General features: G+C 50.2%; 2 protein-coding genes and 1 long non-coding RNA gene across 4 annotated transcripts in view; 2 read left to right on the top strand and 1 right to left on the bottom strand.

Annotated features, from left to right (window-relative positions):
• Positions 1-137: 137 nt before the first annotated feature.
• On the top strand, positions 138-10,118 carry LOC308181473 (keratin, type I cytoskeletal 19-like). Of its 2 annotated transcripts, none has more exons than XM_080564805.1 (8): positions 138-6,339; positions 6,707-6,789; positions 7,082-7,238; positions 7,338-7,499; positions 7,829-7,954; positions 8,148-8,374; positions 9,358-9,471; positions 9,996-10,118. In XM_080564805.1, exons 1-7 carry the CDS (start codon positions 5,806-5,808, stop codon positions 9,446-9,448), a joined length of 1,380 nt encoding a protein of 459 aa, XP_080420931.1. In that variant the 5' UTR covers positions 138-5,805; the 3' UTR covers positions 9,449-9,471; positions 9,996-10,118. The 2 variants fall into 2 exon arrangements, with proteins under 2 accessions (XP_080420931.1, XP_080420932.1); XM_080564806.1 differs by having other exon boundaries at positions 8,148-9,171; positions 9,996-10,015.
• Positions 10,119-15,495: 5,377 nt separating this feature from the next.
• Positions 15,496-25,886, bottom strand: part of LOC308181484 — a 129,846-nt gene continuing 119,455 nt past the window's right edge. Inside the window, exon 4 of the long non-coding RNA XR_013941474.1 lies at positions 15,496-15,620. This is a non-coding gene — a long non-coding RNA (uncharacterized lncRNA). The remainder of the gene's footprint in view (positions 15,621-25,886) is intronic.
• LOC308181471 (keratin, type I cytoskeletal 19-like) lies at positions 16,744-21,987 on the top strand. The gene is made up of 8 exons (XM_080564803.1): positions 16,744-17,403; positions 18,348-18,430; positions 18,988-19,144; positions 19,385-19,546; positions 19,919-20,044; positions 20,165-20,391; positions 20,714-20,859; positions 21,635-21,987. The coding sequence occupies exons 1-8, from the start codon at positions 16,819-16,821 to the stop codon at positions 21,658-21,660; spliced, it is 1,512 nt and encodes a 503-aa protein (XP_080420929.1). The 5' UTR covers positions 16,744-16,818; the 3' UTR covers positions 21,661-21,987.

Genomic DNA, 25,886 nt, shown 5'->3' with positions numbered 1-25,886 from the left:
GACTTGTCTGTCACTGATAGGTGATCTCGCAAAGCCCCGGGGTTGTGTGTTCACGCCAGGGAAAGTCCTGAGAAACCACATGAAGGAGCCGGCGTGGGGAGGGGAGCGGAGGAGCACGGGTTCCACTTGGCGCAAAAATAATCCGGGGCAGCTTTTAACACTGAGCACGGGCCCATGGGACTGACCGAGACGTAAACTGATCGTTTTGATGTGAAACGAAGGCAATGATGCTTTCGGACAAAGGGCCAAACGGGCGCTGATTAAAGCCACCAAAACAAAGCTCTGTTCTCGAAGTCTTGGTACTGTGAAGAATCCCTTTCACCTACAGGCTGAACTTAAATGAGCACAACATCAGACAGGTTGGCAAACCTTACACAAACATTCCTTCGGTCTCATTTGCCTGTCTTAAAATCACACTACTAGGCGCACTGCATGAAAACTTCATACAGGCATTTTAACGTTGCCGAGGGCTGCATTTAACGAGCTCTAAAGTAACCACTGCTTAATCTGCAGAGCGATGAGTAGCAGTAACTTTTTATCACTGTGACATCTAGTAGATGGCTGCTAAAATCCTTCTTGAAACATGAGCTAGTCATCGTTATGTCAACAACGTCTGCGGGCAAGCTGCCACGCAGGACGAGGTGATGCAACCCGTGCACGGGCAGCCCGGTACCGGGCTGTGCCTTTGCTTTGCCCACTCACTTCCCACGGAGTGCAGCAGGAACCAAAGGGTGCTGCGCTTGTCGCACGTCCCCCACGTGTATCTTGTGGGCTAGATAGGAGAGAACACCATTTCGGAGCCAAAAGCCTGATGGATCACTTAGATCCAAAGATATGCAATATAAGGATATTGGGAAGAAATTCTTTACTCGGAGGGCGGTGAGCACTGGCCCAGGCTGCCCCAAGGAGCTGGGGGTCCCCGGCAGTGCCCAAGGCCGGGCTGGATGGGGCTGGGGGCCGCCTGGGCTGCTGGAGGGGTCCCTGCCCATGGCCGGGGGTTGGAATGTGGTGGGCTTTGAGGTCCCTTCCAACCCAAACCATTCTGTGATCCTACAAGGGGCTTCTGCAGCTCAATTCAAGCAGGTTTGTCTCTCGGATCGTTATTGATGATTCACTCTCTTCAGCCTCCGGAAAGGCATCGAGGCACTTATTGAACAAGAAGAAAGGCATGCGCCCGGCCTGAGCAGACTCTTGAAAAGAGCTGACGATGCCATGCGAGGCATGACGAGACAAGCAGAGGCACGGGAAGGTGATCGAAGAAGTGGGGAACCTGCCAGGTCTTTCCAGAAAAGGGAGTGTGTTCAGAGGTGATGCTATCGTTCTGTTTTATTGTTCAGCAATTACAGAAAAAAGTAGGAAATGAAACACAAACCAGAGTGCAGGGTTCACTGACTGTATCATTCTTTGCTCAACTACAGACCTTCCTTGCGGAAAGAGGAAGTCTCCCAACCCAAGCGAGCTACGCCCATCTCAGAAATAAAAACTAGATCAAGCAAAAATGTACTTTAGCATCAAGCTGTCTTACGCTTTATGGCGATGGGCAAGGGTGCAATGTGGAAACTCTGATTAAACTGAAAATCACAGAATCATAGAATCATAGCTTGGAAAAGACCTTCAAGATCATCTGGTCCAACCATCACCCTACTACCAAAATGCGTCAGTTTTTGCCATCAGAAGAGCTTTATTTTATTTCAGCTGTATATACAGGCAGCCATTGGACTCTCAGGCCAGAATGCCCCTAGTGTACCGAACGCAGAAGGGCTTTCTGGAAAAAACAACCATTACGGCTTAAATGTAAGTAGGAGGCTAAAAGAAGGCACCAGTCCAAGAGCAGTGCCTCCGCTGGCGGCCCAGTAAGGCATGGCCACTTCTGCAGCCAGAAGGACGTAAGGGAGAGATCGCAGGAATGGCCTGAACTGAATACCTGGGAGATGAGCTGGGACAGCCGATGGGAAGGCCACAGCTTTGTAATCCATTCGATTCCATTGGGAGGATCGTATCGGGCATTCTCCCGATTCAACAACACATATTTGCTTTAACAAAAAGGCTTAAATCCCGCATAAGGCTCTCCATAACCCTATTACCACAAACACGATGGAAGTCCATGCTTAGCACACGTGATTGCTGTGTTACATTACAGTGATCAAACAGAAGGAAAATACCACCTAGCTCTTAGGGAATTTATTTTCTATTATTACACCTTGCTCTACAATTACAGGTTGCATCTGTGAAATGTGGACAAATTATCACACCCAAGAGATGGAGAGACATTTTTGGAGAGCATTTTTTGAGTTTTCTGCAAGATGCAAGAACAAGAAAAGCCTTGGTGGGATTCAGCAAAGACTTACAAAAGCACATCCTCTGCAAAGAATGGTGAAACTGTAATGGACAGTGAAACAAAAAAGGAAAATCAAGAATGTTTTTGAGAGATATTTCATCAGCTGAGACACGGAGACAAGTGTGTAGGATGTGCCGGTGTCAAGCTTAATGTGTAATAACAGGAGTACATGCAATGAGTAAGACTTAACATGAGGATCATGTTTCCCACCTTTAAAGCTCTGTGTTCACATCAGATGCTCTACAACGCCCTTAAGAAAGAGGATTACTATTATTGTTATTTCCGTCCTACAGAGCATGAAATTGAGACTCAGAGAAGCCGAACGATTTGCCTAGAGTGATTTACAAAGCTGGGCTCAGAACCCTGGCGCTTCTGGCGTCATCAGCGAGTCGGAAAACAGTTTCGGTGCAGCAGTAACACCCTGAAAACTTGGGAATGACAGTTTAGTCAACAGCTAGATAAGAAAATACTCGTAAATAGCAGACACGAGAATTTTCCATGGGTGAAATCCTTAAGCTTGGCTGAGAAAGAGCAGCTGTGGGGCCGCTCACAGCTCTCACCGCGGTGCCGAAGACTCCTGATAAGGATCGCCAAGCCAGAAGCCAGCGCTGAGCAGGCTGAAGGGACTTATTTGAGCCCTGGCCGTGTGCTTTGGGTGCCAGCTGCTGCCTGGTGCTCAGCCTCTCTCCCTTGGCACTCCCTGGCGGTTGCTTCGAGCCCAGACGTGAGCGTGGGCTCGCGGTCAGGCAGGGTGAGGGGCAGCAGCTCGGGGCTCGCGCTTCGGTGCTGCGCGTGAGTCACGACGTCTGCGGGGCAGTTCTGGGCGCGAGCACAGCTAATGACTCAGGAATACTTGGAATAATGTGAAATACTGCATCTCCCTCTTGGGGGCACATTATGCTTTCTTTACTTCATACTTCATACTGCTTAAGAAACAGTCTCAAGTCTTAAAATATTCCGAGACTACCAAAGGACTTCTCTCCGGGGAAATCCAGTCCTTTCTCATTTTCATCCCTCTTTTGAAGCTGATAATTTTGTACAGGGGACGAGCCCTTGGGAATAATGCCACAGAGCCCATCCTCTACCACCGTCCTGCTCTCCTTTGTAAAGAGGAGTGCCAGAAGTAAATGTGAAGCTGAAGTATGATTCCTTCCTTTCCTTTTTTTCACAAAATCACATGGGAACAGCACCTTCGCCTAGGGGAGGCTTTTCCCTAGCTCATTTGTTATTCGAAATTATCTTTCCTTGTCAGGCCTGCACTGCTCTTTCTGAAATGCCTGCTGGGGAATCCACATGGGCCATCCCTCCTCTGCTCCGTGCCCCCGGGCACAGCACTGCCTGCCGAGGGGCTCCGAGGTCGGCCGAGGACGGCTCATCGCAGGCATCGCCCGCGGCAGGCTCTGAGGCCGCGCTGAGCACGTTTCCTGCTGGAGACTCCAGTCTGGAAGCCAACAAAAGCGGGCTCTGCAAAGCGCCTTCCATTACGCATGTAGATAGCATCGTTAGCAGAGCTCTTCGTACAAAATGAAAATCCCCTTTAATAAAAGGAAGACTGCAGCTGCTGGCGGGTCTTGAGGTATGGGCTGGTGTAAAAGCAAGAGCTGGTTTTAATAAAAATTTCAGATTTTGGAAAGGAAGAAAACCACCATGAAGAACACCCAAGTCCAGTAAAGTCCAGTCAAATCCAGAGTGAAATTGCTCTCCTTTATAGAAGTTGTACAGATTCTATTTCACCACTGCCTACAGAGACCTGAACAAGGACTGAAGTTCAAAATGTAAAGAAGAAACACGGACATCTCTGCTTAGTTCTCAGTAATTAAAAAAATGAATAACATCCTATGATTTTTTCTTATAGAAAAAATGACTATTTCTCAATGAAATTGAATTCAATTTAAGCTCAGCATTGCAATCCACTAAAAAAAAACTGATGTTGACAGTTCAGCCCCAATGCACGGCTCCAGCGGTGAGGGCAGCTGCAGGCAGAAGCCCTGGCACAGCCTCCGCTCCGGACCTCGCCACCGATGAGGCACGCCATGGCACCATGGCACAGGCTTCACTCGCTAATTAGGGACGAAACAAAGGATGGACATACACAGAATCCACACCACATTTAAGGTGTTCTGGATTTGCAGTGTCAAGATAAAAATCAAGACTAATGAACCTACCCAAATGGCATAAGCAATATTTCTGAAACAGGCTGCACCTGACGCATCCTTTATGTGAAGTGTCCAGGTGACCTGGACGCCAAAGCCAATGCTGAACAACAAATGGGGAAAAGGCAGCCAATATTACCATGGCTGTATTAATACTATTAGTAAAATGAAAGATTTGGATGACAAAACATTTTAATTATTTCCCTTCTTCCTCAATTCAGCATTCCAAGACTAAAAATTAGCTTTAATATCCTTTTCCTTTTCTTCTCTTCTCTCTTTTCTAAATTTAACGTGCTCCTCCTGGATGATATTCAGAGAATTTCCATGGTGCTGGTTGGAACTGGGTCAGACCTACACATGATCAGGCTGCTTCTAGAATTCTCCATGCCACTGTTCTAGAAATCTTATGAAACATCTTATGTGGCTGTCCTCTCTTGGCAGTGAATACTCGTAGCCGACTGCAACGTTTGGTACTCAGGAAATCTCCTTTTCTCTTTCATTTTCGATAAATACTTGCATACTTGTTGTACCTTCGAAAGCAGCAGAGCAAATATCCTGGTGTGTCCCCTCTGGAAGGGGGTATTTGGGTGCATGCAAGAGACAGAGAAGCACCAAGCAATCACCGGTACACTCAAGCACGGTATTTTCATGTGCTCTCCACTCTCAAGGTCCAATGTCGGAGACGCCGGCAGGATCTCACCCAGCTGACTGCTCCCAGTGCACCAGGGGTCCCCAGTGCCATGCGCTCAGGGACAGGCAGCGCAGCCCGGAGCCTTCTCCTGGCCCCGGTCCCAGGCACCCCAAGGCACGATGAGCACCCTCGCTTTGGGTCGCAAAGGGGTCGGACAGGCTCTGTCGGGCAGGAGGTGGGCACCTTTCCGACAGCTCTCACTTTCCGGGCAGACTTGCCCACACCAGGGACGGATAATTGCTGCGTTTCAATCCCCGGGCTCTCTCGGGTATCGTTTTTTTTTGTGTCACTGCTGTTTGGTTGTCATCACAAGTCAAACCTGATGATTCAGGAAGTACCATTTTTGATGTAGTTTTGAAACACGCTTCTGTTAACCAAAGCATCTTTCTGTTGTGGGATTGCTGGAGACAAACGCCTATGGGGAAATATTCCAGGCTGGAAAAAAAAAAAAAGAGAACTAGCCAGGTCACAAGGAGGAAGAATAAACAGCCCTTCTCCGGTGCTAACATCCACGGGGAAGGGTATAAATAGGCAGCTGTGGGGACAGAGGGATGGCAGCCTGATCCCGCGGCGATCTGTGCAGCTTGCCTTGGGCCCTGGGCCGGATCCTCGCTGCTCTCAGGATGAGCTGTGCCGTCAGGCAGGTCGTCACTGCCTGCTCCCAAGGCAGGAGCAGCGCCGGCAGCTTGGCGGCTGGGGCTGGCAGAAAGGTCTCCTCCGCCTCCTCGGGCAGACAGGCTGCCTGTGACTTCGTGGGTGCAGCTGGCAACTTCTCGGGCGGCAGCTCGAGCGAGGGATTACTCGGGAAGCCGCTGAGCGCCGGCAGCGCGGCCGGTGGGAGCTTCGGAGCCGCGCCGAGGGCTTGTTCCACCATCGGATTCGGCGGCGGGGGCATGTGCGCTCGTGGCGTCGCTGGGGGCTTCGCCAGGGCTGGCGCTGGCTGCGGAGAGGGGATCCTGTTCGCTAACAACGAAAAGGCCACCATGCAGAACCTCAACGACCGCCTGGCCTCCTACCTGGACAAGGTGCGGCTCCTGGAGGGAGAAAACGCGGATCTCGAGTGCAAGATCAGGGAGTGGTACGCCAAAGTAGGGCCCAGCTGCGAGCCACGCGACTACAGCTGTTTTCATAAGGAAATTGAAGACCTTCAAAACCAGGTAAATCAATGCTTTTCGAGAAAATACTTTTCTGGGGCTTCGCTTTCGCATGCAGATGTCCAATGTGAAGTGGCAGAGGCAGTATTTGTCTCTGGAGGTGCACACGGAGCGACAGCTTATATGCAATGTGACAGCTTGAGCAAGGAGCACACTGCTTTTACGGAGAATTGAGGTTTCTGCAGCTGCTCAACCAAGCTGGCACGCAGATTTTCCTGGTGAAATGCCATTTAACTGATTAATAACCCCAATATATGAATTGATTATAAAAGTACTGGGTTGCAGTACCCTGGTAGATGTTTCCTCCTGGTCCTTCTGGAGCCAGCAGGACCTGCCAGCCCAAATCTCTCTCCTCTGGCTTCCTTTGCAGATCCTGTGTGCAGCTATGGAGACCAACAAAATCCTTCTGAACATTGACAACAACAGGATGACTGCCGACGACTTCAGAGTGAAGTGAGTACAGCCCCGTGCTGGACTGAGCGGTTCACACTGCCTGTGGACGGGCAGGTGAGCGACGGTGACGCGGAGACCCTAACGCAGTGCTGGGGGCACACAATTGCTTGTCGTGCTGCCGTATTAAACGCAGGTCTCTGTGAAAGGCATGGATATCATTGACAAAACTCATAGCATAGCATGCCTGAAGCGAGAGAAGAGCTTGCTCCTCATTTTTTTCCCCACGAACCCGACTCAGGGACTTGCCATGCCGTGCTGACACGCTGCCTTTCCTCTGTTGCCTGTGGTTAAGGTACGAGACCGAATGCGGCCTCCGGCAAAACGTGGACGCAGACATCTGCAACTTGCGGCCCGTCCTGGACCAGCTGGCCAGCTGCAAGACCGACCTCCAGCTGCAGTGCGAGGCTTTGACCGAGGAGATGTGCTGTCTCAAGACGAACCACGAGGAGGTCAGATCCCTCCCCGCTCGTCCAGAAACACGCAGAAAGAAGCCACGGCCCCGCTGAGTGTGGATGTTGCTGACATGGTGCCGCGCATCTCCCCTGCAGGAAATGAACTGCCTGAGGAAACAGGCGACGGGCGATGTGAGCGTGGAGGTCAACACCTGCCCCGGCCCGGACCTGAGGAAGATCCTGGAGGACCTGAGGTGTCAGTACGAAACGCTGATGGAGCGCAACCGCAAAGAGACCGAGCAGTGGTACGCCTGCAAGGTACTGTACACGTGCTCAGCTCTACCTTACTCTGCCTATCGGGGGGAAAAACGAGAGATTAAGTCACCTCCGCTTAGTGGGGATGTCTGGGTAGCAGCAATCCTGCCAGGGATGTGCTCTGCAATTAATTATACTGCCAATTACAGTGCAGTATAATACAGGAGGCACTGCGCGGTGGTACAGGGTCACAGCGGAGGAAGGGGGAGGCTTCAGGTTCGGAAATACTCGGGTTGCTGCAGCGCGAGCAGAAGCAGCGTGGTCGAAGCCCTCCGGCTCGCTGAGATGCTGTGGCGAGGTGAGGGAAGGAGCGCTCTGCGCTGACTTTGCAGGTGGAGGAGGTGAACCTGGAGGTCATCACAAGCAGCCAGGAGATAGAGTCAAGCAACAAACAGGTCACTGAGCTGAGACGCCAGCTGCAGGCCTTGGAGATCAATGTGCAAGCCCAGCTCACCATGGTAAGCGATGCCACCACGATTCGCATCTCAGACTCCCCAGCTCCTTTGGAAAGCTGCACGGGCAGAGTTGTCCAGCTGGGACACTCTGATCTGGCTTTTCGGTGGGACCTCTCCCATAAAATCAGGGCACCCTGTGACCAAGTGGGCTAAGCTCGCAGCGTACCTGGGTTCCTTTTTCTGTTTCCATTCTCAGAAAGAAAACCTGGAGTCCTCTTTGGCAGAAACTGAATGTCGCTACAACAAATACCTTGCTGAGCTCCAGAGCCAGATCTCCTGCGTGGAGCAGCGGCTGGCCGAAATACGGGCAGAGATGGAGTGCCAGAACCAGGAGTACAAGACCCTGCTGGACGTCAAGTGCCGCCTGGAGCAGGAGATCCAGACCTACCACTGCCTGCTGGAGGGCGGGCAGCACGACATCATGTACGCAGACTGCAGACAAACCGGGGCGCAGTAAATTCTCCAGGCTTTGACTAGGGGATATAGGAAAGCTTGAGATACAAGTGGTAAAAACAACGCTGCGGTGAGCAACCAGTAGTGACCTGTTACCAGACAGGGCTGGGAAGCAAATCACGAGGCACCCGAGGGTTTGGCTCTGCTAAATGTCCTGGGTGCGAGCCGAAGATCACTCTCTCCTCCTGGGGCAGTGCAGGTAGCTGGAGAGCCCACCAAGCCCACCGCCGCCACGCGGCATGGCGTGGCATCTCGCCGCCTTCCAGGGTGGTTTTCAGCATGAGCTGGGCAAGGGCTTTTATGAAAACTGCCATTTCACCGAGCTTTATTGGCTTTGCCACTGCTTGACAGGATTAGGGACGGGCAGTTAAACTAACTGAAACAATAAATTATCTAAACATTTTCAGTTTTGCACAACAATTTTAATTACAGTTTGGGGAAATTTAATTTGTATGCAAAGCAGTTGGCTCTTCCCTGCTTCCCATTGACGGAGATTTTGAAAGAGAGAGGCATGCTGCTACCATCATAAAGAGCAGCAGACGCACATAACCGGCCCGAGCACCCACCTGCTCCATTGGTTTGGAAAAAGGTATTTTAATGGTAGTGCCCCGAAGCGGGCTCTCCTGGGCCCTCCAGTCCTAAATTAGTTACATGAAAAATCGGCTCTTGTTCCAAAACGCCGGTTGCAGTGGATGAAATGAACTGTTAGAGCTCGTCGCAGAGCCTCAGGCAGTCCCGAGTGTCAGGACAGACAGGCGGGATGGAAGGTGTGCGAAATGTTGCTCCTAATGACCCTCGTGGCTCGAAGGGGAAACAGGATCTCAGCTGCGCCTCTGCCCCCTACGAGGCCACCGGAGGCTGAAGGGACACAGGGACAACTGCCCGGCACGGGGCAGTTCTCCAGGGTGCGACTGACGGGGGCTTTTCTTACCAGAGCTGTCTCCCTTCCACAGAGGGCCAGCGGGAAGAGGAGTCCCTGGAGTCCCACCGGCTGCAAGAAGCGGGGGGCTTAAAGCCAGCCTGTGCCAGCCGTGCCTGTCCTAAGGCCGTGCGCTCTGGGGAGAGAGGTGAGGTGTCCTCCAGGAGCCCATAAGGGTGGCCACGAGCTGCCGCTTTAGCCCAGCCATTTTCTCAGGGAAGAGGAGGATGAGAGATGTCCAGGTTTTTCTGGGCGGTGAGGAGCTGCAGAGGGTTTCTTTTTCCTGGAGAAAGGCAGCGCGGGTCAGACAGCAGGAGCGCGGGCGTGACCGCCGGTGGCAGAGCTTGGGGATTAATTAGGTACAGCAGAAAGCAGCAGGAAGGGATGCACCCAGGGGACATTTATAAATCATGCAAAGAAAACAGTTTTGTCACTGGGGAGCTACCAGGAGTAAATACGTTTCAATAAGAGCTTCAGCACAACATGAAAATGAAGAACTGGCTGGGGGAGGCAAAGTCAGTCATCAGCCTTTCAGCAAGGACATAAGATCAAGCAAGCTAGGGAGAAGAGGGAAATGTCAGGACAAGAGGAAGGGGGAATGTAAAAAAAAGGACAAAGGGGTACATGGAGGAAACCTCGGAAAAAGCAGTGCTTCCTCCTCTCTCTCAGCAGGTCACTGCAGACAAGAGAGCTTCCCTGCCAGTCCCACCGCACGCCCCTCTGAGGAGGTCTCTCGAAGAACAAATCCTTTGGAAAAAGCAAGGCAAAAACCACCTGGCAGTTCTCAGTTCTGCGCATGGCACCAGTCGGAAGGGACCCTGCAGAATGCTGCCGTCCTGCCGCCCCTCTGCCTGCTGCTTCCTCCTGCGATGCTGCTTGGAGCCCGCCACGGACCTGCACCCATGGGCTAATCTGTCTTGTGGTCGGTCATCTAACAACTACCAAAGCTTGTCTCTAATAAAACTCTGCTACTACTGATACAGCCTTGAACCCGCAAAACAATTCTACAAGTAATTTATAATACAAGCATTTAAAAAAACCTGTTACTCAGATACTTATATTTATCATATACCTTTGGCTAGAAATCCACCTCAGATCAGGGCTTCTCTGAATGTTTGATCTACTTCCACGAAGCAGTTATTATAAGGGAAAAAGGAAAAAACACTCAGTGTTCCCATCCGCCACGCTGCTCCCGCTGAATTCAGCGGCTGCGGGACGGTGGTGGAGGAAAGGGAGCAGCTGGTGCCGTGCAAAGGGCCGTTGGCCTCCAGAGGAGGAAGCGTGTAAGCTAAAACGTGAAGTCGAAGGTGATAAGGAAAGAAATACTCAGGGAGGCTGGAGAGAGCCCAGGGAAGCAGTTTCAGGGCAGTCCGACTGATGATCTCCTATTGAAAGAGACTTCTGAGTGAAAACCAAGTTTTCATTAAGTAGGTGTGTGCTAATATAATATAATGTACTGTAATTCGCAATACCTTTGAGGTATTAACGTGAATGTGCAGCAACAGGATAAAATCAAGAACAACAAGCTTTCCCCAATAATCCTGAGCAGTAATTTTGAAAGCAAGGTTCTGCTGGACTTGACACGCCCTTCTGGTAGAGGGAAACAATTCCAAGAGAAAATGCTAAATAAAGAACCCCTAAACGGATTAAACAAGAAAAAGGCAAACAGGAAGAACCAGCTGGCAACATGTGGGAAGATAAAAGGGCGAGACAAATTAATATGTGGGAGAGAAGTTTTTTAAAAGTAAGATACAGTAAACAGCAGGGAAAAAAAAAAAAAGATGGTGGTGTTTCATTACCACAGAGAAAGGAGTTACACATTCGGGAACACAGCTGCATTTTGCTGCTGGTGCAACCAAAGGCTCAGGATCCAGCCCTCCCCTCCTCTCTTCCTACAAATGCATCAGAGAGGCTGCGGACGGGGCTTACCCCCTCTGCTCCTCATTAGGCGGCTCCGTTCGCCCTTTTCTCTACCAAAACACCGGTTGGGGTTTGATGACTAACCTTATACACAAATCCAACGTGAAGGCTTCCAACAAGAAGACTTCAGGGGAGATGATGAGCCTTAATTATTCTCTTGGCAAAAATTTCAGCAAAGATGGGACTTTTTGTAGCCAGCTTTCTCTCTCGCTCTGCAGAAAGCCTGGTCTGCTGCTGTGACATCTCTCATGCTCTGCCCTTTCGGCTCCGAGCTGTGTCTTTGTGGAGATGGCCCTTCACGGAGGGCCAGCGGCGAAGCAATCGAGGGACGGCCCCAGATGCCCCTTTGGGGACGGCCTCTCCCACCACTGGCCGAGCGAGAGGCAGCTCTTACCCCCGCGGGGTAATTGCTGTAACGAGCTTGTGGACAAGGCTCTGCGCTCAGTGCTGTGGTTTGTTCTGTACCTGCAGCCCCCGCAGCACCACCTGCACTCCTTCAGCGTTATTTAACCTGTCTGCAGCACCTCCGAGGTCGCTGCATTAAACACTATGCAGAAACACAGAGGTGCCTCCCCTGCCCAAAGACTTCATAACCTGCACGATTTCTAACCTGGAACAGGCACGGGAAGAGGCAGCAAGGGAAGACAAACGAAACGCAGAAGGTGCAGTGCATGGACGACAGGACACAAGCGACCCGGGGCGCTGCTGCAGCCTCCTGCAGACCAACTCCTGCTGTGCTCTCACGGGTGGTCACTCGCGCCAGCGCAGCCTGCAAGAGCTCGCTCTTTCCTTACTGCGCAAATCTTGGAAAGCCAGCACGGAGGAGTAGGTCAAGGACAGACAGAGACCTAGGCTGAAGGTGTAAGACTGGGAGAGGAATCTAAGGATAAAAAGAGCAGGGGTGGGTGCCGCAGGGAGACGAGGGAGAGCTGCCTCAGCACTCCGGCGGGCGAGCAGGAGCCATCGGCATCGCCACCCGCGGGGTCGATGAGACGCGCTGTGATCGCCCTGGCAGACACAGCACCTTTTTTACGGGGAGAACAGACACATGCGAATTACAACATCATCAGAAAAAATCCCCAAGGAGCGAACATACCAGAGGTTTAAGACATGAGCGAAGAAGCAGAAGTAAAACAATTAGGTTCGCAAAGTGCTAATGCTGGAAATCAGCCATGAGCTAAGGACTCCACTGCACACGCAATTATACCTGATTACAGGCACAATATATTTTTAATACTAAGCCGTCTTTTGGTATAATGTACAAACTATAATTTCTCTATAAAAGCCTGTTTTATGAAAGATGCAGACGGGCACCGTCTCACTCACACCCTTGTAACTATCTGTGGAACCTGTATTTTTATTTCTTGGGTTGTGTAACATTTATAAAGAAGTATTTACATAAGTAAATTACTACTATAATCAAGCAGGAGATTTCTCAGCCCAATACACTGAATAATTTCATTTAAACTGCCTGTATAACCACATACTGAAGGTGCATTGAAAACAGACATATTAGTACAAGTATTAAATAAAGGTAAGAAGAAAACTCTTAAGGGGGGCTCTGGCTGGCCTGTGCCTTTGGCCACCTGTCTGTTGTGCCACTGCACAGTATCCGAGCTTAGGAAGCACCTGAAATACTCCAGTCCTGCCTGCCGGGTTCTGGTTTGACCCAAATGGCTCTGCCAGCAGGGACCACAGGCTAAAACCTTGTTTTAGCCTTGTTTTAGCTGGAAACAGCTTTCTACGCAGCAGCGAGGTTGTTCTAGTTTCATTCAGCCGTCAGTATTCCCATCTGTCCTAACACAAATTCTCTTCTATTCCTTTGCCATGGAAATCAGCAGTGCTTCCAGAGGTGCAAAGGCTGGGAAGCCTGGTGGCACCGTCATCGTCTGTTGGTGCTGGAAAGAAATTAAAACCCTCCACAAAGTGAATCAAGAAAGGCTGTGAGCTTCAGGAGGAAGAAATCCGTCTCTCTCCACCTCCATATTCTGCTGAACTTCATCACTAGCAAATGTTCAGGGGTAGTTTGAAGATGTGAACAGTCAGCAAGAAAGGAACTTTCGGTTTCTTTCACAGAGTTATCACCTTCGTCACCGAGGCGCATTTAAGACCTAAGATCACACTATTATCAAGCTCCCTGTGGCAATTGTTTCGGTTGCCTTACAGGAATTTTGCTAAACCTGGTGGTGTAAATCAGTGAGTCACTAGCCAGAAAAAAAGTCATGGTCTGCATTTGAAGGATGGGAGCATGAGGTCTGGAGCCGGCTCAGTATCACATCAAAGAAGTATTTAATAAGTGATGCCCAATGGCTATTATGCAAATCATTAATGGTAATTACAAGTGACAAGATAAAATCATATTCCAGTGTGGTTGCACAAACATCACTGAAGCAATGCTTATGAAAGCAAAGTTGTCAAAGTAGACACACCCTTCTCGTAGTTGACACAAGGCAACACTATCAGCTTTGATAAGCAAAGCGAGCAGAACGTGGAGGAGACAGGCTGACGTTAGGCAAAAAGGCTGTGTGCTGGGACAGCCCCGGGTCCCATAGGACCGAACTCCACTGCCCATCGCATCCCTTGAAAATATAACGTCGTCCTGCTGTCCCCCGAGTGCCCATCACTGTGTCGATATTTACCCGCATCGCCTCCTCATCTGCTTTCACATCTCTCTCTTCTTTGCCGTAATGCCCACAGGAGTTTACCAGCGTTTGCACGGACACTGTGCTGAGAGCACTGCTAATCGTGCTGGCGAACCGAGCCTCGTTGCTTCCTTTACTTCCATCCGTATAAAACCATTTGCTTCCTTCCGTCATGTCTAGGTTGTAAATCCTTGGGGGACATTTTTACGTCTCGGGCTTGCCCAGTCCTTTTCCATGCAGTTCTCTGCCCCGAGGCTACGCTCCCGGTCTACAAGAGCACAAGTAACAGCTGCAGGAGGAAAAGGAATTAGTTTAGTGGAGAAAAGAGCCGGTACTGGGGGATGTTTCAGGACAAGATGCTAGCTCACAGCTGGAGAGCGCAGAGTGCCATGTAGCCGGCAAACACAATGGCACGTTTCCACCTGATCCATGGCGAGGTCTCAGCTTGGAGCCTTGCCACGGTCATAAGGAAGAGCGCAGCCCTGCATGGCGTGGAGTGAAGCTCCCCCATGGCCCTGCAAACTGCCCACCTGCCAGCAAACGCCACGGCAGCCATCCAGCAAATGGAGCAAAAGATCAAAAACTGCTTCAAAAATACAGCTTGGTTGGCCAGGGACTGGCTTTTGGATGCATTTGCTGCATCAGCCCCATGTCCATCTCCCAGTGAAACTGGCAGGAGCCCAGTAAAGCTCCAGAGGATGCGTCTGTGTCCCCAGTACGAGTCCTTTGGAAGAGCTGTAGGATTGGTTCTAACCTTCACCGGTAAATGTGATGCTGTAGCCTGTAGACCTTTGAGCCGGGACATATACAAAAGGCTGAGCAATGGCGCGAACCAGTTTGCTTCGTGGCCAAGACCTGTAAGTGAAGAAGTGAGGCAGTGCTCTGTGCCCACCTGCAGACTGGTGTCCTATATCCACAATGCGTCCCCCTAAACCTAAGGCTCTGAAAGGGAGAGAAAGGCGACCTTAGTGCAGAGCACTGCTCTTTGCAGACTGCTGTTAGGCAACTTCTGAAAACTTACACAGCAGAAGCTAAGCTCCAAGCAATCCAGACATTATATTAATTTTTGTAGGCTCTCACAGCCACACCCTGTCTTCAATTATATTCCTCAAAATGACTGATGAAAACCAGATTTACTCCCTATCCTCCTTTTTTGCTCATATTTTCACTATGGTAAGTCTAGGCTGTGTGGGGAGCACGGGGGATGTGTTTCCAGGGGAAGCTGGACTTGTATTTCAGGCACTGCAGTCTTAGAAATGTGAGCTCTGGGAGACTCCAGCTCTGTCCTTGAGCAAGTTATTTCACTGTACCATATGAATAATGAATATTCCAGGATGCTGCCAGCCTTGGGTAGGCGTCTTTTTATCGTTTTTGATCTAAATAAAGAAGTAAATTAGCTCACTGGAGAGTAGAGAGTCCTAACGTGCTCGTGAAAAGGTGGTCGCATCCCTGTGTGCTCGGGGACCCTCTCCGACCCGCAGGCACGGCACACCCTGCCACCAGCAAAGGAGCTGCGGCTGAGCACCCAAGCAGCGGCTGAGCACCCGAGCAGGGCTTTCTCTGCCCTTCTCCCCGCTGGTGATGGCTGCTCTGGCAGGTGTCACGCTCACCTCCAAAGGGGACCGATCACAACCGCTCCTGTAACCGGGTAGATGGACATCCTCGAGTCAAAGGCTCCTTGTGAGTAAGAGCGGCCGGGGAATTCCACGCTGTAGGGAACAGAAGCCCGTGTCCCCTGGAGAGCAGAATATCCTCTCATTATGGCAGTCTGCCACAGAAAGACACTTGCACTGGCTGAGCCAGTTCTCCGAACGCTCCTCTGGCTATCGCTTGCCTGGTTTGGGAGATTGCTCTGCCATGAGCAATGGCCAGGCTGTGCCATTACCTGGTACTGCTCCGACAAACGCAGTTAATACATGTGGAAAACTTTTCTCCTTTTTATTTTGTGCTCGATAAAATCTTGGTTATTAGTTATGGCAATGACCTGCTGGATCGCATCACAGTCCAGCCAGGGAACCTGCTAAAGCGCCCATGGATATTCCCTTTCCTTCATCTCTTCCTTTATCTGTGATCACCACAAATTGAGGCAGCATGGAGAACAATTACTTTAACTGAAAAATAACTTCAGAGAGGTACTTCATTTGTGCCAGCTTACACTGAGTCTGGGACAAACAGGAACGTCCCACATTTAGCTGGCTTGCTCTTCGCAGTCCATGACGGCAAGTTGCCTTTTTGTGCTTGCACGACCAGAGAAATGTGAGCTACGAATGGGGAACTAAACCCATAGGGACAACACCTGAGTGACTTAAGAAATCTCACAGCAAAGCATGTATTAGACCTACTGTCTTTAATTGTGCCAGGTGGCAGACACCTACATCATGATATCCCCCGCCTTTTCACTACTACAGTCGCTATTATTCATGCTTTTCAGAAGTGTGAATTTATATTAACTTCCCATTTTTATTCCACACACTGCACCATAGCATGTGATACAAAAATGTTTATTGGACTAAGAATAAAATAAATACAAATTAATAAAAGATAAAAGGGACTTTGATGTTATAAATACCAATGTTTCTTCTTTGTACATAATCTAGGGCAACTTTTTTTCTTGACTTCTTGTAAAGTTTGCATCATACAAAAAGCTGATGACTCATAAAACATTATTTTACTTTTTGGAATAAGCTGCTGACATGTAAAGTATCTTCCTTGTGAACTGGGATTTCTAGAGGGAAACTGCCTATGGGCTATTTATTCCTGGCATAAACAGCAAGACTAGCCAGCCCCGTGGGAAGAAGAAACACCCTATAGGTGGCACCCCGTTTTGAAGGTATAAATAGAGATCTGCGGCAACAAACAACCTGCAGTCTGATTCAATATCAAGCTGTGCATCTTGCTTTGGGCTTTGGGTTGGATCTGCAGCTGTCCTCAAAATGAGTTGTAGTATTAAGCAGACAACTGGCTCGCTCAGGGGCAGGACCAGCGGTGGCAGCTGTGTTATTGGTGGCGGTGGTGGTGGTGGAGGAGCACGGATCTCCTCAGTCTCTTCTGGAAGATACACGACTTGTGGGATAGGTGGTAGCCGAGGGTTTTCTGGTAGAAGCTACTGTGGTGGTGTGAGTTACGGAGGAGGACTGAGCACTGGCAGCTTGGTTGGTGGAAACTATGGAGGTGGCTTAGGAGCCGCCGTCCTCGGAGGATGTCCGGGCATTGGATTCAGCGGTGGCAGTGCCCGCTTCGGCGGTGGCATTGGAGGTGGCATTGGTATCGGTCTTGGTGGAGGGGTAGTTGGAGGTGGCTTTGCTGGTGATGGCATTCTTCTTTCTGGTGACGAAAAGGTCACCATGCAGAACCTTAACGACCGCCTGGCTTCTTACCTGGACAAGGTGAGGTGCCTGGAACAAGAAAATGCTGACCTGGAGTGCAGAATCAGGGAGTGGTACGCCAAGCAGGGCCCTTTTTGTGAGCCACGGGACTACAGCTGCTATTATAAAGAGATAGAAGATCTTCAAAACCAGGTAACATCATTTCTCAGCTGCTTTCTCCCTCGGAAGCTTCTCTCACGCCGTTGATTCACAACTTACTGCAGTTATCGAGAGTAACATTTCCTTGTTGTACAACGCTTTTTGTAAACAGACATTAAGACAACTGCCCGTAGAAAGCCCTAGAGCTGAAATGTAAAAGTCTTGAGTGCTTGGACTGTTTCCATTGCTTTTATCCATCAGATATATTTGAAAGGGAAAGTGTTAGGTTCACAGAATACAACTTGCTTGGCTCAGTAGTCTTTCTGAACTAGATCTGTGCCAAGATGTTTAAATAGATGTATGCCAAGAAAACAACTAAACAACAAATAAATAATGAGTAACGTGAATATACATTATGCTGTCACCAGTCTTGCAGATTTCCAGTTCAAAATTATTTCTTTTTTTTAAAAATTTTACTCTTTCACACAGAACTGGGATGTATTGGACGTGTAATTAATAACAAGAACAAGGAGAGCGTTGCCTGAATGCATTTTGAGTGTGCAATTTAAAATTAAAAACATTTTCCTGCAAAGTGTATTTGGCAAAAATTCTAGGATGTCAATGCACAACGAAGAATAAAGCGAAAAGAATCCAGGAAACAGACAGAATGAGACAGACTTATAATTACGTCTCAGAACAAAGCTTTTGTATCTCTTATCCATGAAAGTGAGATTTAGACTTAAAAGGTTGGGTGGATCGTGGCAGGCTCTGGACAGCACCAATTATAGTTCCCTAGCTGTCTGCATCTGAACTGTGTTTTATAATTTTAATGCCTCCACGGTACTTCACTCACCCCTGTGACTGCCAAGCTCAGCTGCCCCACGCCTGGCAGCCAGCATCAGAGAAGGGAGAGCTCGGGGTCTGCTCTGGGCACACCTGAGCCTGAGGATACAGGGAAGAGATTTCAGGACTGAGTAAAAAATCCTGCTCTTTTCCAGATTGTCTGCGCAACCATAGACAACAACAAGATCATTCTGAACATCGATAACAGCAGGATGACAGCCGATGACTTCCGAGTGAAGTGAGTACCCCCCAGCACCCAGCACCCCTGCCTCTGGCCCCGCGCCCCCACCTTAAGCCTCGCGGCGAGGAGCTCTTGGCCAGGTCCCCTGTGACCCCGTGCTCAGGACAGGCTGGAGGCTACGAGGAAAACTCTCATCCAGTGCCTCTGGAGCTGCCTTCACTGGTGGCACTTCCAGGTTGGGGCAACAGCAGGGTTTTGTGCGGAGATCAGAGGTTTTTAGAAAGCAGCTGCAGGGATTCGCAGACAGGGATGGGCGCGGGTTCACCTGAGCTGCCATCCTGGCACACGGTGCCTTGCAGAAGGGAAGCTTTTGTTTTTTTTTCTTGTCGGAGCACGGAAACGCGGTGAGTGACACCTCCGCCCCGGTGAGAAAGCTCCAGAGAAAGTGGATTGAGGGCAGGCTTTGACAGAGCAAGCCCAGATTGCTTTCCCTAGTGTCCTGGGAGGCTAGCTAGGAAACCACTGCAAGAAAGGTGGACGGGCACGTCAAAAAAAAGAGCGGATGGTGGGGTCAGGCTCTGACTACTCTGTCTTGCTTCCTTTCTCTCTCTCAGGTACGAGACGGAGCTGGCCCTTCGCCAGAGCGTGGAGGCTGACATTAACGGCTTACGCCAAGTCCTGGATCAGCTCACTCTCTGCAGGTCTGACCTGGAGGCACAGCTGGAGTCGCTGCGGGAGGAGCTCTGCTGCCTGAAGAAGAACCACGAGGAGGTAGGCTCCTGCTCCTCTCCAGCAAAAAGCGTTAATTGCTAATTGCATCCACCGCTGGCTGTGGATGGGTTTCTTCTCCTCTGCTGCAAGTGATGGATGCAGACGGCGCGCGCCACCCAGGAGCTGAGAACGCCCACCAGAGAGGGGCTCTGCCAGGGGCTCCGCTCTTCCCTACAGGGGAACTAGGCTCTCGCAGTTGTTTTCCTTGTTTTTTTAAAAAAATGATCTGATTTTCTGCAGGAAATGAACTGTCTGAGGAAACAATCGACTGGAGATGTGAGCGTGGAGGTCAATGCCTGCCCTGGCCCAGACCTCAGAAAGATCCTGGAGGAGATGAGGTGCCAATATGAAACACTGATCGAACGCAATCGCAAAGAAGTTGAGGACTGGTATGAGTGTAAGGTGAGCAAATTTATTCAGCTTTGACTTTTCCAGGCAATGCTTCCACACTTATTTAACTTAAGCAAAAACAACAGTATTTGGCACTGATTTCAGCTGACCAAGTGCCACTGGGGACACCGCCTCTCTGCCACATGTCATTAAGACTCGAGGCAGGAGCTCTTCACAAAGCAGATGAGGAGTGGGAAGGACTGGACAGTGGCACTATTAGAAGAGGAATTACATGCAGGGTTTACTTCATTAGGATGAGAGACTTCACCCAAACTCTTCCCATTCCGTGCTTTTCACTAGCTCCTCTGCTCTTTCCTTAATCCTCAGCCTGACTTACACTGGAACATTCCCTTAATGTCTTTACACTCGCTTGGTGCTTTGCAGATTGAGGAGGTGAATCGGGAGGTTATTACAAGCGGTCAGGAGGTCGAGACGTGCAACAACCAGGTCACCGAACTGAGACGCCAATTGCAAGCCCTGGAAATCGATCTGCAGGCTCAGCTCAGCCAGGTGGGTGGTGCGCCGCTGCGCAGCTCAGCTGCTGCACGGTTCTGCTTTGGTGGAAGGATCTGTAGTTCAATGCAGTGCTTCCCATGCTGTATTTCTAACACGCCACACGTCTTTCTTCAGAGGGACAACCTGGAAGCATCCCTGGCTGAGACAGAGTGTCGCTACAACAACCACCTTGCTGAGCTCCAGAGCCAGATCACGTGCGTGGAGCAGCAGCTGGCCGACCTGCGCGCGGAAATGGAGTGCCAGAACCAAGAGTACAAGATCCTGCTGGACGTCAAGTGCCGCCTGGAGCAGGAGATCCATACGTACCGCTGCCTGCTGGAGGGCGGCCAGCAGGACCTCATGTGAGTATCCTCGAGACACACCAAGAGACACGATAGCCATGTCCTGGGTATTTTAAAACAACCTCAAAGTGAGCTACAGGTGGGGGCTTTCTTCCAGCTCCTTTCCCTTCCTCACTTATTTGGGCTGATTGGAAGACAGCGGGGATGATCTGCTTCCCTACCCTGCGCCAGGCATTGCCAGGAGAAGAGAGCTCCCTGCAGCTTCCTGCCCATTTTATGCCCAAGAGGAAAACAGATTGAGAGCAGAAGGGTCAACGAACAAACCGTACTTCTGATTTATCTGACAAATCCTTCACTAAATGTCACTTTCTTGTCCCCACAGTCAGCAAGGAGGAATCAGTCAATCGTCAGGGCTAGGAGGAGGAGTTGCAAGAACAGGTGGAATAGGAGGAGGAGGTATCATTAGAACAAGCCACACTTACACTTCGTCTTCCCAGATGCCATCTTGTGCAGCTGCGGAGATACAAGGTAAGCACTGCAACACGGCAAGACTTCCACAGTCCTCTCCTTCCTAGCGCAACACGGACAGGCAGCAACAAAGGCCTTTCCAATGCAGTTTACAGGGGGTATTTATTGTTTTATTGTGAGGCTACTGGGAAAGGCAGAGGAGTGGCTACAGAGAGCGCTTTCAGGAATCAGGCAGTAGCTGTCAGTCTGCTAGGAAGCACAAGAACTGCAAAAAGTGAGGAGGAAGAAGAGGGAGAGACAGGAGGAGAGAGCCAGCAAAGGCAAGCCGCAGACAGGCAGGGAACACAGAGGAAGGACCAGCATGAAATCTAGGGCAAAGGGAGAGCAGGAGAAAGGAGCGCCCTGAAAACTGAAAAAGAAGCAGGAACGATGGGGATTTGGGTAGAAAATTACTAGTACTGTTTCAGGGGGAAACTTCCAGCCAAACTGAAAGCAAAATACATGACCGTGGTGGCAGCTGGCCCACCAGAATGAGTGTGAGCAGGGGCACGGAGCTGGTGGGGACCCTGGTGCCACTCCCTCATCCCGGTGGCTGCGGGTGCAGGGTCTGCAGCTCCCACCTTTGGCACCCCTGTGTAAAAGGGCAGCCTCGGAGCACATCTGTCCCTGACAAGCAGGCAGCAACCGGGCCTTTCTGGGAAGGGCCGGTATTTATCTGAAATTCCAGCTGAGCTGGCTTGTGAGATGATCGTGCTGCGTATGTGTGCGGCATGACAGCGCGGGAAAGAATCTGTTCTTGCTTTAAACAAAGTAATGTTTTCTTTGATCTCTCCAGTGCCTTGCAGAAGGATTTGTGATTAAGCAGAGAAATGAGAGTGTACAACAAGAGATCCCTGCAGCAGAGCCATGGATAAAGAGAGAGAATATTTACTGTATGCCTCTGCAAAGAGCAAGGAACGTGCTCTTCTGTATTACTCAGCGGTGCTAAGCAATGTGTCAGAGGGATGAGCAGAGCGCTGGGCCACATTCTGCTTTATTTTGCTATTTGCTTTTTCCAGTCTGTATTGCTGCGTGTGCCCAGCCACCATGACTACTACTGGGGTTAACCAGTACTATGATCACTCATGTACCTGCTGGTGAAAAACCTTCTCTAATAAAACTTTGCTTCTGCCTGATGCAATCAACAAACCCGTGTCTGCAAACTGAGTTCCTTTAGCAAAGCAGGGGCCGGTCCGGGTGCAAACCACAGCCCCGGCCAGGCCTGTCAGCCTCTGCAATGGCCCCAGCAGCAGAAGCTGGGAAGCCACACGCAAGGGGCCCCAGAAATGGTTGGGATCTGCTCCACGGGGAGCAAAGCGGCTTTGGCAGCGGGAGCCAGAGAGCGGCCTCGCAGACCTCGCAGGGCTCGGGCAGCTCCTCCCGGGCAGCCCCTGCAGGCAGATGCCTGCGTTCCTCCCGCAGAGTGCTTTGCTAAAGCACAATTACAGAAAAGTATATAGGAGAATAAAGAGAACTGGCAGAAAGTCAGTGATGGGACAGGTAGAGAGTGCCTCAGCCCCGGGTGGCGCGTCTGGGCTGTGCCCGCTCACACTTCACCATCCAGCCCGGAGATCTTGGTCCCACAACTGATTTAATTTCTGCTGAGATGGCTTCTGCCCAGACCCAGCCCTTTCATATTACAGGGACCTTCCCCTGAGAAAAGGAGTGGTGGCAAAAAGTTAATTTCCTACCTATTCTCACTTGGGGACTGAGTCACTGACCAGGCGTCCTTCTGTTTCAAGCAGTTTCAACCCGAGCATCAGAAACTGCCGAAGGAGCACCTTTACGCTTATCACACCTTCTTTGCAGAACCGGAGGGGGCAGGATGGGGGCTGAAAAAGTGCAGCTCAGCAGAGAGTACGATAGAGAAAAAAGCCAGCTAGAGTCTTTCGATACACACAGCCATTATTTCTTAAACCTCACATGCAAAGATCACCCCCTCCTCTGCCCCCAAAGAGCAGAGGTAGCTGGTGCGGAGTCAGTGCGGGCGGGCAGCGTGCGTGTGTCCTGACGCTGACCTGGGCAGAAAAGCGAGGGCAGCAGTTTGGTAACTCAGCCCTGCAGCTCTTTTGGTGGGTGCAGCCACGGGCATCGTCTGAGGCAAGCTTACGGGGTCAGTCTGCATTTGGGGAATTTTCAGTTAAAAGCCATTAGGAGCTGGAGGAGGTTTTGAGGATTACCCTGTTTGCTGGACCAGAAAACCCCGCAGTGACTGGTTTTATGCGCTCACTCCACCCTGCAGGTTTACAGCTAAAGCACTGGCCACGGTTGCTTTCACTTCTGGAGCACTGCGATGTGGCTGTTACGGAAAGAGTGACACTCACAGGGTGACTTGGCAAGGCAACCCCCACCTGGTAATTCCTTTGCTGTCCCAAGCTGCAGATTACGAAGCAGTCATCCTCACGGGGAGAAAGAGAAAGGGTATAAAGACAGAAACACTTCAGGACCACATGTACAGTCTAGTGTGGCACTCTTTTCCAGCCTCCCCTCTTATACAGAAACTGATTTCTCTGTTGCTACAGAAATAGATTTAACACTACCTGGAACCTTCCAGGCCGGTAGCCTCTCAAAGGCTCACAGGCAGCAAGTGGCTGAAGAAATTCCACCATCAGTGTTCAGGGAGGTGAAGGATGCCCTTCTCCTGCTGTAGAAGTGCATGGAGAGATGAGTAAGTGGTAGTTATTTGATTTTATCTATGAGACACTAAAACCATTACTATCCGGCGGCTAGAGCATGATAACAAATAAAAAGAAATAAGAAAATTCAGCACTGGAACAACTGCAAAATGACACAGAACAGCTGCCATCAGTAGATGTTTTTAAACCAAGACTCTAAATCAAGTCTTCTTTAAAGACAAGTTCCAGTCCTAGGGAAAGTCTCGGACTTGATGCAGGAATCCCTTGGTAGACATGTATGGCATGTGCTTCCCAGCAGATTGAGAGAGAGACTTATCGTGGTTATAATGGAAACTTTCCAGTGGTTGGACTCCTCTGTGTATATCCCAGTTGCTCTCAGAGCTCCAGCTGAGAAGAAGTTGGAAGGACTTCCTTCCACGTTCCTTTCCCTTTGTATTCTCCTGCCTTGTTCAGTGCAAAGACAGACATAACCCCTTTCTTGGCCTTGGTAAGTGTCCTTTCTGGTCTTGACCTTTCCCAATCTGCCAGTCTTCCTCTAATAATACAAGGGCATTGTACAGACACGCTTCCAGTTTTCAGTCTTCTGGAAACTCCGGGCTACCCCCAAAGGAGAAAAGCTTGCTACTTTCTTCTGGGAGCCCCAGCTGACTCCCACCAGCTGGGGAGCCTCCTTCTCTTGTGACCTGCTACTGACATCTAGCTGCTCCGTCGGATTCCCTGTACTCACATCAAAGGCCTTCCCACCCGGCGCACAAGGTCCGGCAGGAACAACGCACGCACTTTCACAAAGGAGCTGTCCTAAATTCCTGAGAGGTGAAAGAGACCTAATGACACGGGCCGCAGGACTCCAATGATCCTGAGGTTATGCCTATGCCTCTGGAAAGCCTCCAGGGACCTACAGACTCAGATCCTAAGACACCGGACCTACGAGTCGGGATGCGTCTGGGAAGCCGCTCATGAGAAGGTGGCTTGGGATAAACAGTTCCCCAGCAGCAACCACCCTGGAAACAACCCATACATTAGGGAGCTGCAAATTATGGAGCTGCGAGCCTTGGGCTGGAAATTACATTTCCATGAGATTTCCATACTTCTTTGTGCCACGCAGACTAGACCCAGGAAGCTTATGAGCGCACACAACTGAATGAAAATAAGGAGGGAAAGCTTAGGGTTGGTTTTTTTTTAAGGGATCTTCAGAGCAGTGATTTCATTTTATCTCAGCTTAACTAGCGCACCCGTTTCTTGAAGAAAAAAAGGAAAAATAGCAAAACAGAGGGCAAGAGCGCTCCACGCAAGGATCCTGGGCAGAGGCACAAAGAGGAGGGTCCGAGGGGAAGGTCCCCCCGGGGACCAGCGTGCTCCCAGGGGCAGGAGCCATCCTCTCTGCAGCAATTACCACAATAAGCATGTAGACGTCCTCCGCTCCCACAAAGGCATAAGTCCCATGTTTCTGCCTGCATTATTCTGATGTGCTAAAATGATAACTGTGAAGGAGAGGAAGGAATGTGTGCTCACTCAGGAAAGATGCTTGCTGCAGACAGCTATTGGGAAACTCCTGAGGAATCATACGCAGGACAGGCAAAGCTTCAAGCAATGCAACATTACATCAGTTTCGGTTCATTCCTGCCACCACACCCTGACTCCAATTATGCTCTCTAGTCCTAGTAATGAAATTCAGATATTCCTTTCTATGCACAGTAACTTTTTATTAAAGTTTTTACCTATTCTTAGCTTGGCTCCTTTGCATTTAGGCACTGCGCAGAGCACACGGTGGAAGGAAGGGCAGGCTGACGTTTGGGCACTGCAGACGGATCCAGGAGACCTGGGTTCAGCTTCCGCAGACTCTGCCAGAGGCGTGCTCCTCGTCTCTGAGTAAAGCACTTGGAGCAAGTGCCTCCACAACTCTGTCTCCAGCCTACTTGGAGATATCACAGGAATACTGCCAGCTTTCACTGCTGGCACAGTGACATCCAAGGATGCAGAGATAAGAGGAGGCATCCTTACAAAGGAATAACTAGAGCAAGAGCAATAAGTGATGGTAAAATCCACGAATACTGGGACACTTCAGTCCTTCAGTAAATGGGATTATTTACTTGCCATAACAGCTACACCAATCTGCCGTCCTGACGTGGAGTGGGGATGTGAGCAGGAGTTTCATGTCACTTGTTCTCTGGGGAAGCAGGCTTGGAGAATTTCCTACAGGGAACGGTTAGTTTCAGGGAGCCGTGGAATGCCTGCCTCTTGCTCAACGGTGGCTAAAAACAGGTTCTCCCTACAGAGAAGGCCATTGCACTTGTGTCTTAGCCAAATATCTCAGGAAAATGAGCTTAGCCTGGATATTTTGATGTTAGACGAGTGGAAGGATTTTTGCTTTTTTCTTTCTCTGCCTAGCTAAGATTTGGAGACATTAGGGTT

This window comes from Anser brachyrhynchus, assembly GCF_964034855.1.
Source record: "Anser brachyrhynchus genome assembly, chromosome: 22".
NCBI lineage: Eukaryota > Metazoa > Chordata > Aves > Anseriformes > Anatidae > Anser > Anser brachyrhynchus.
Note: the sequence above shows the minus strand (reverse complement) of the source record. Positions and strands in the feature narration are given on the sequence as shown.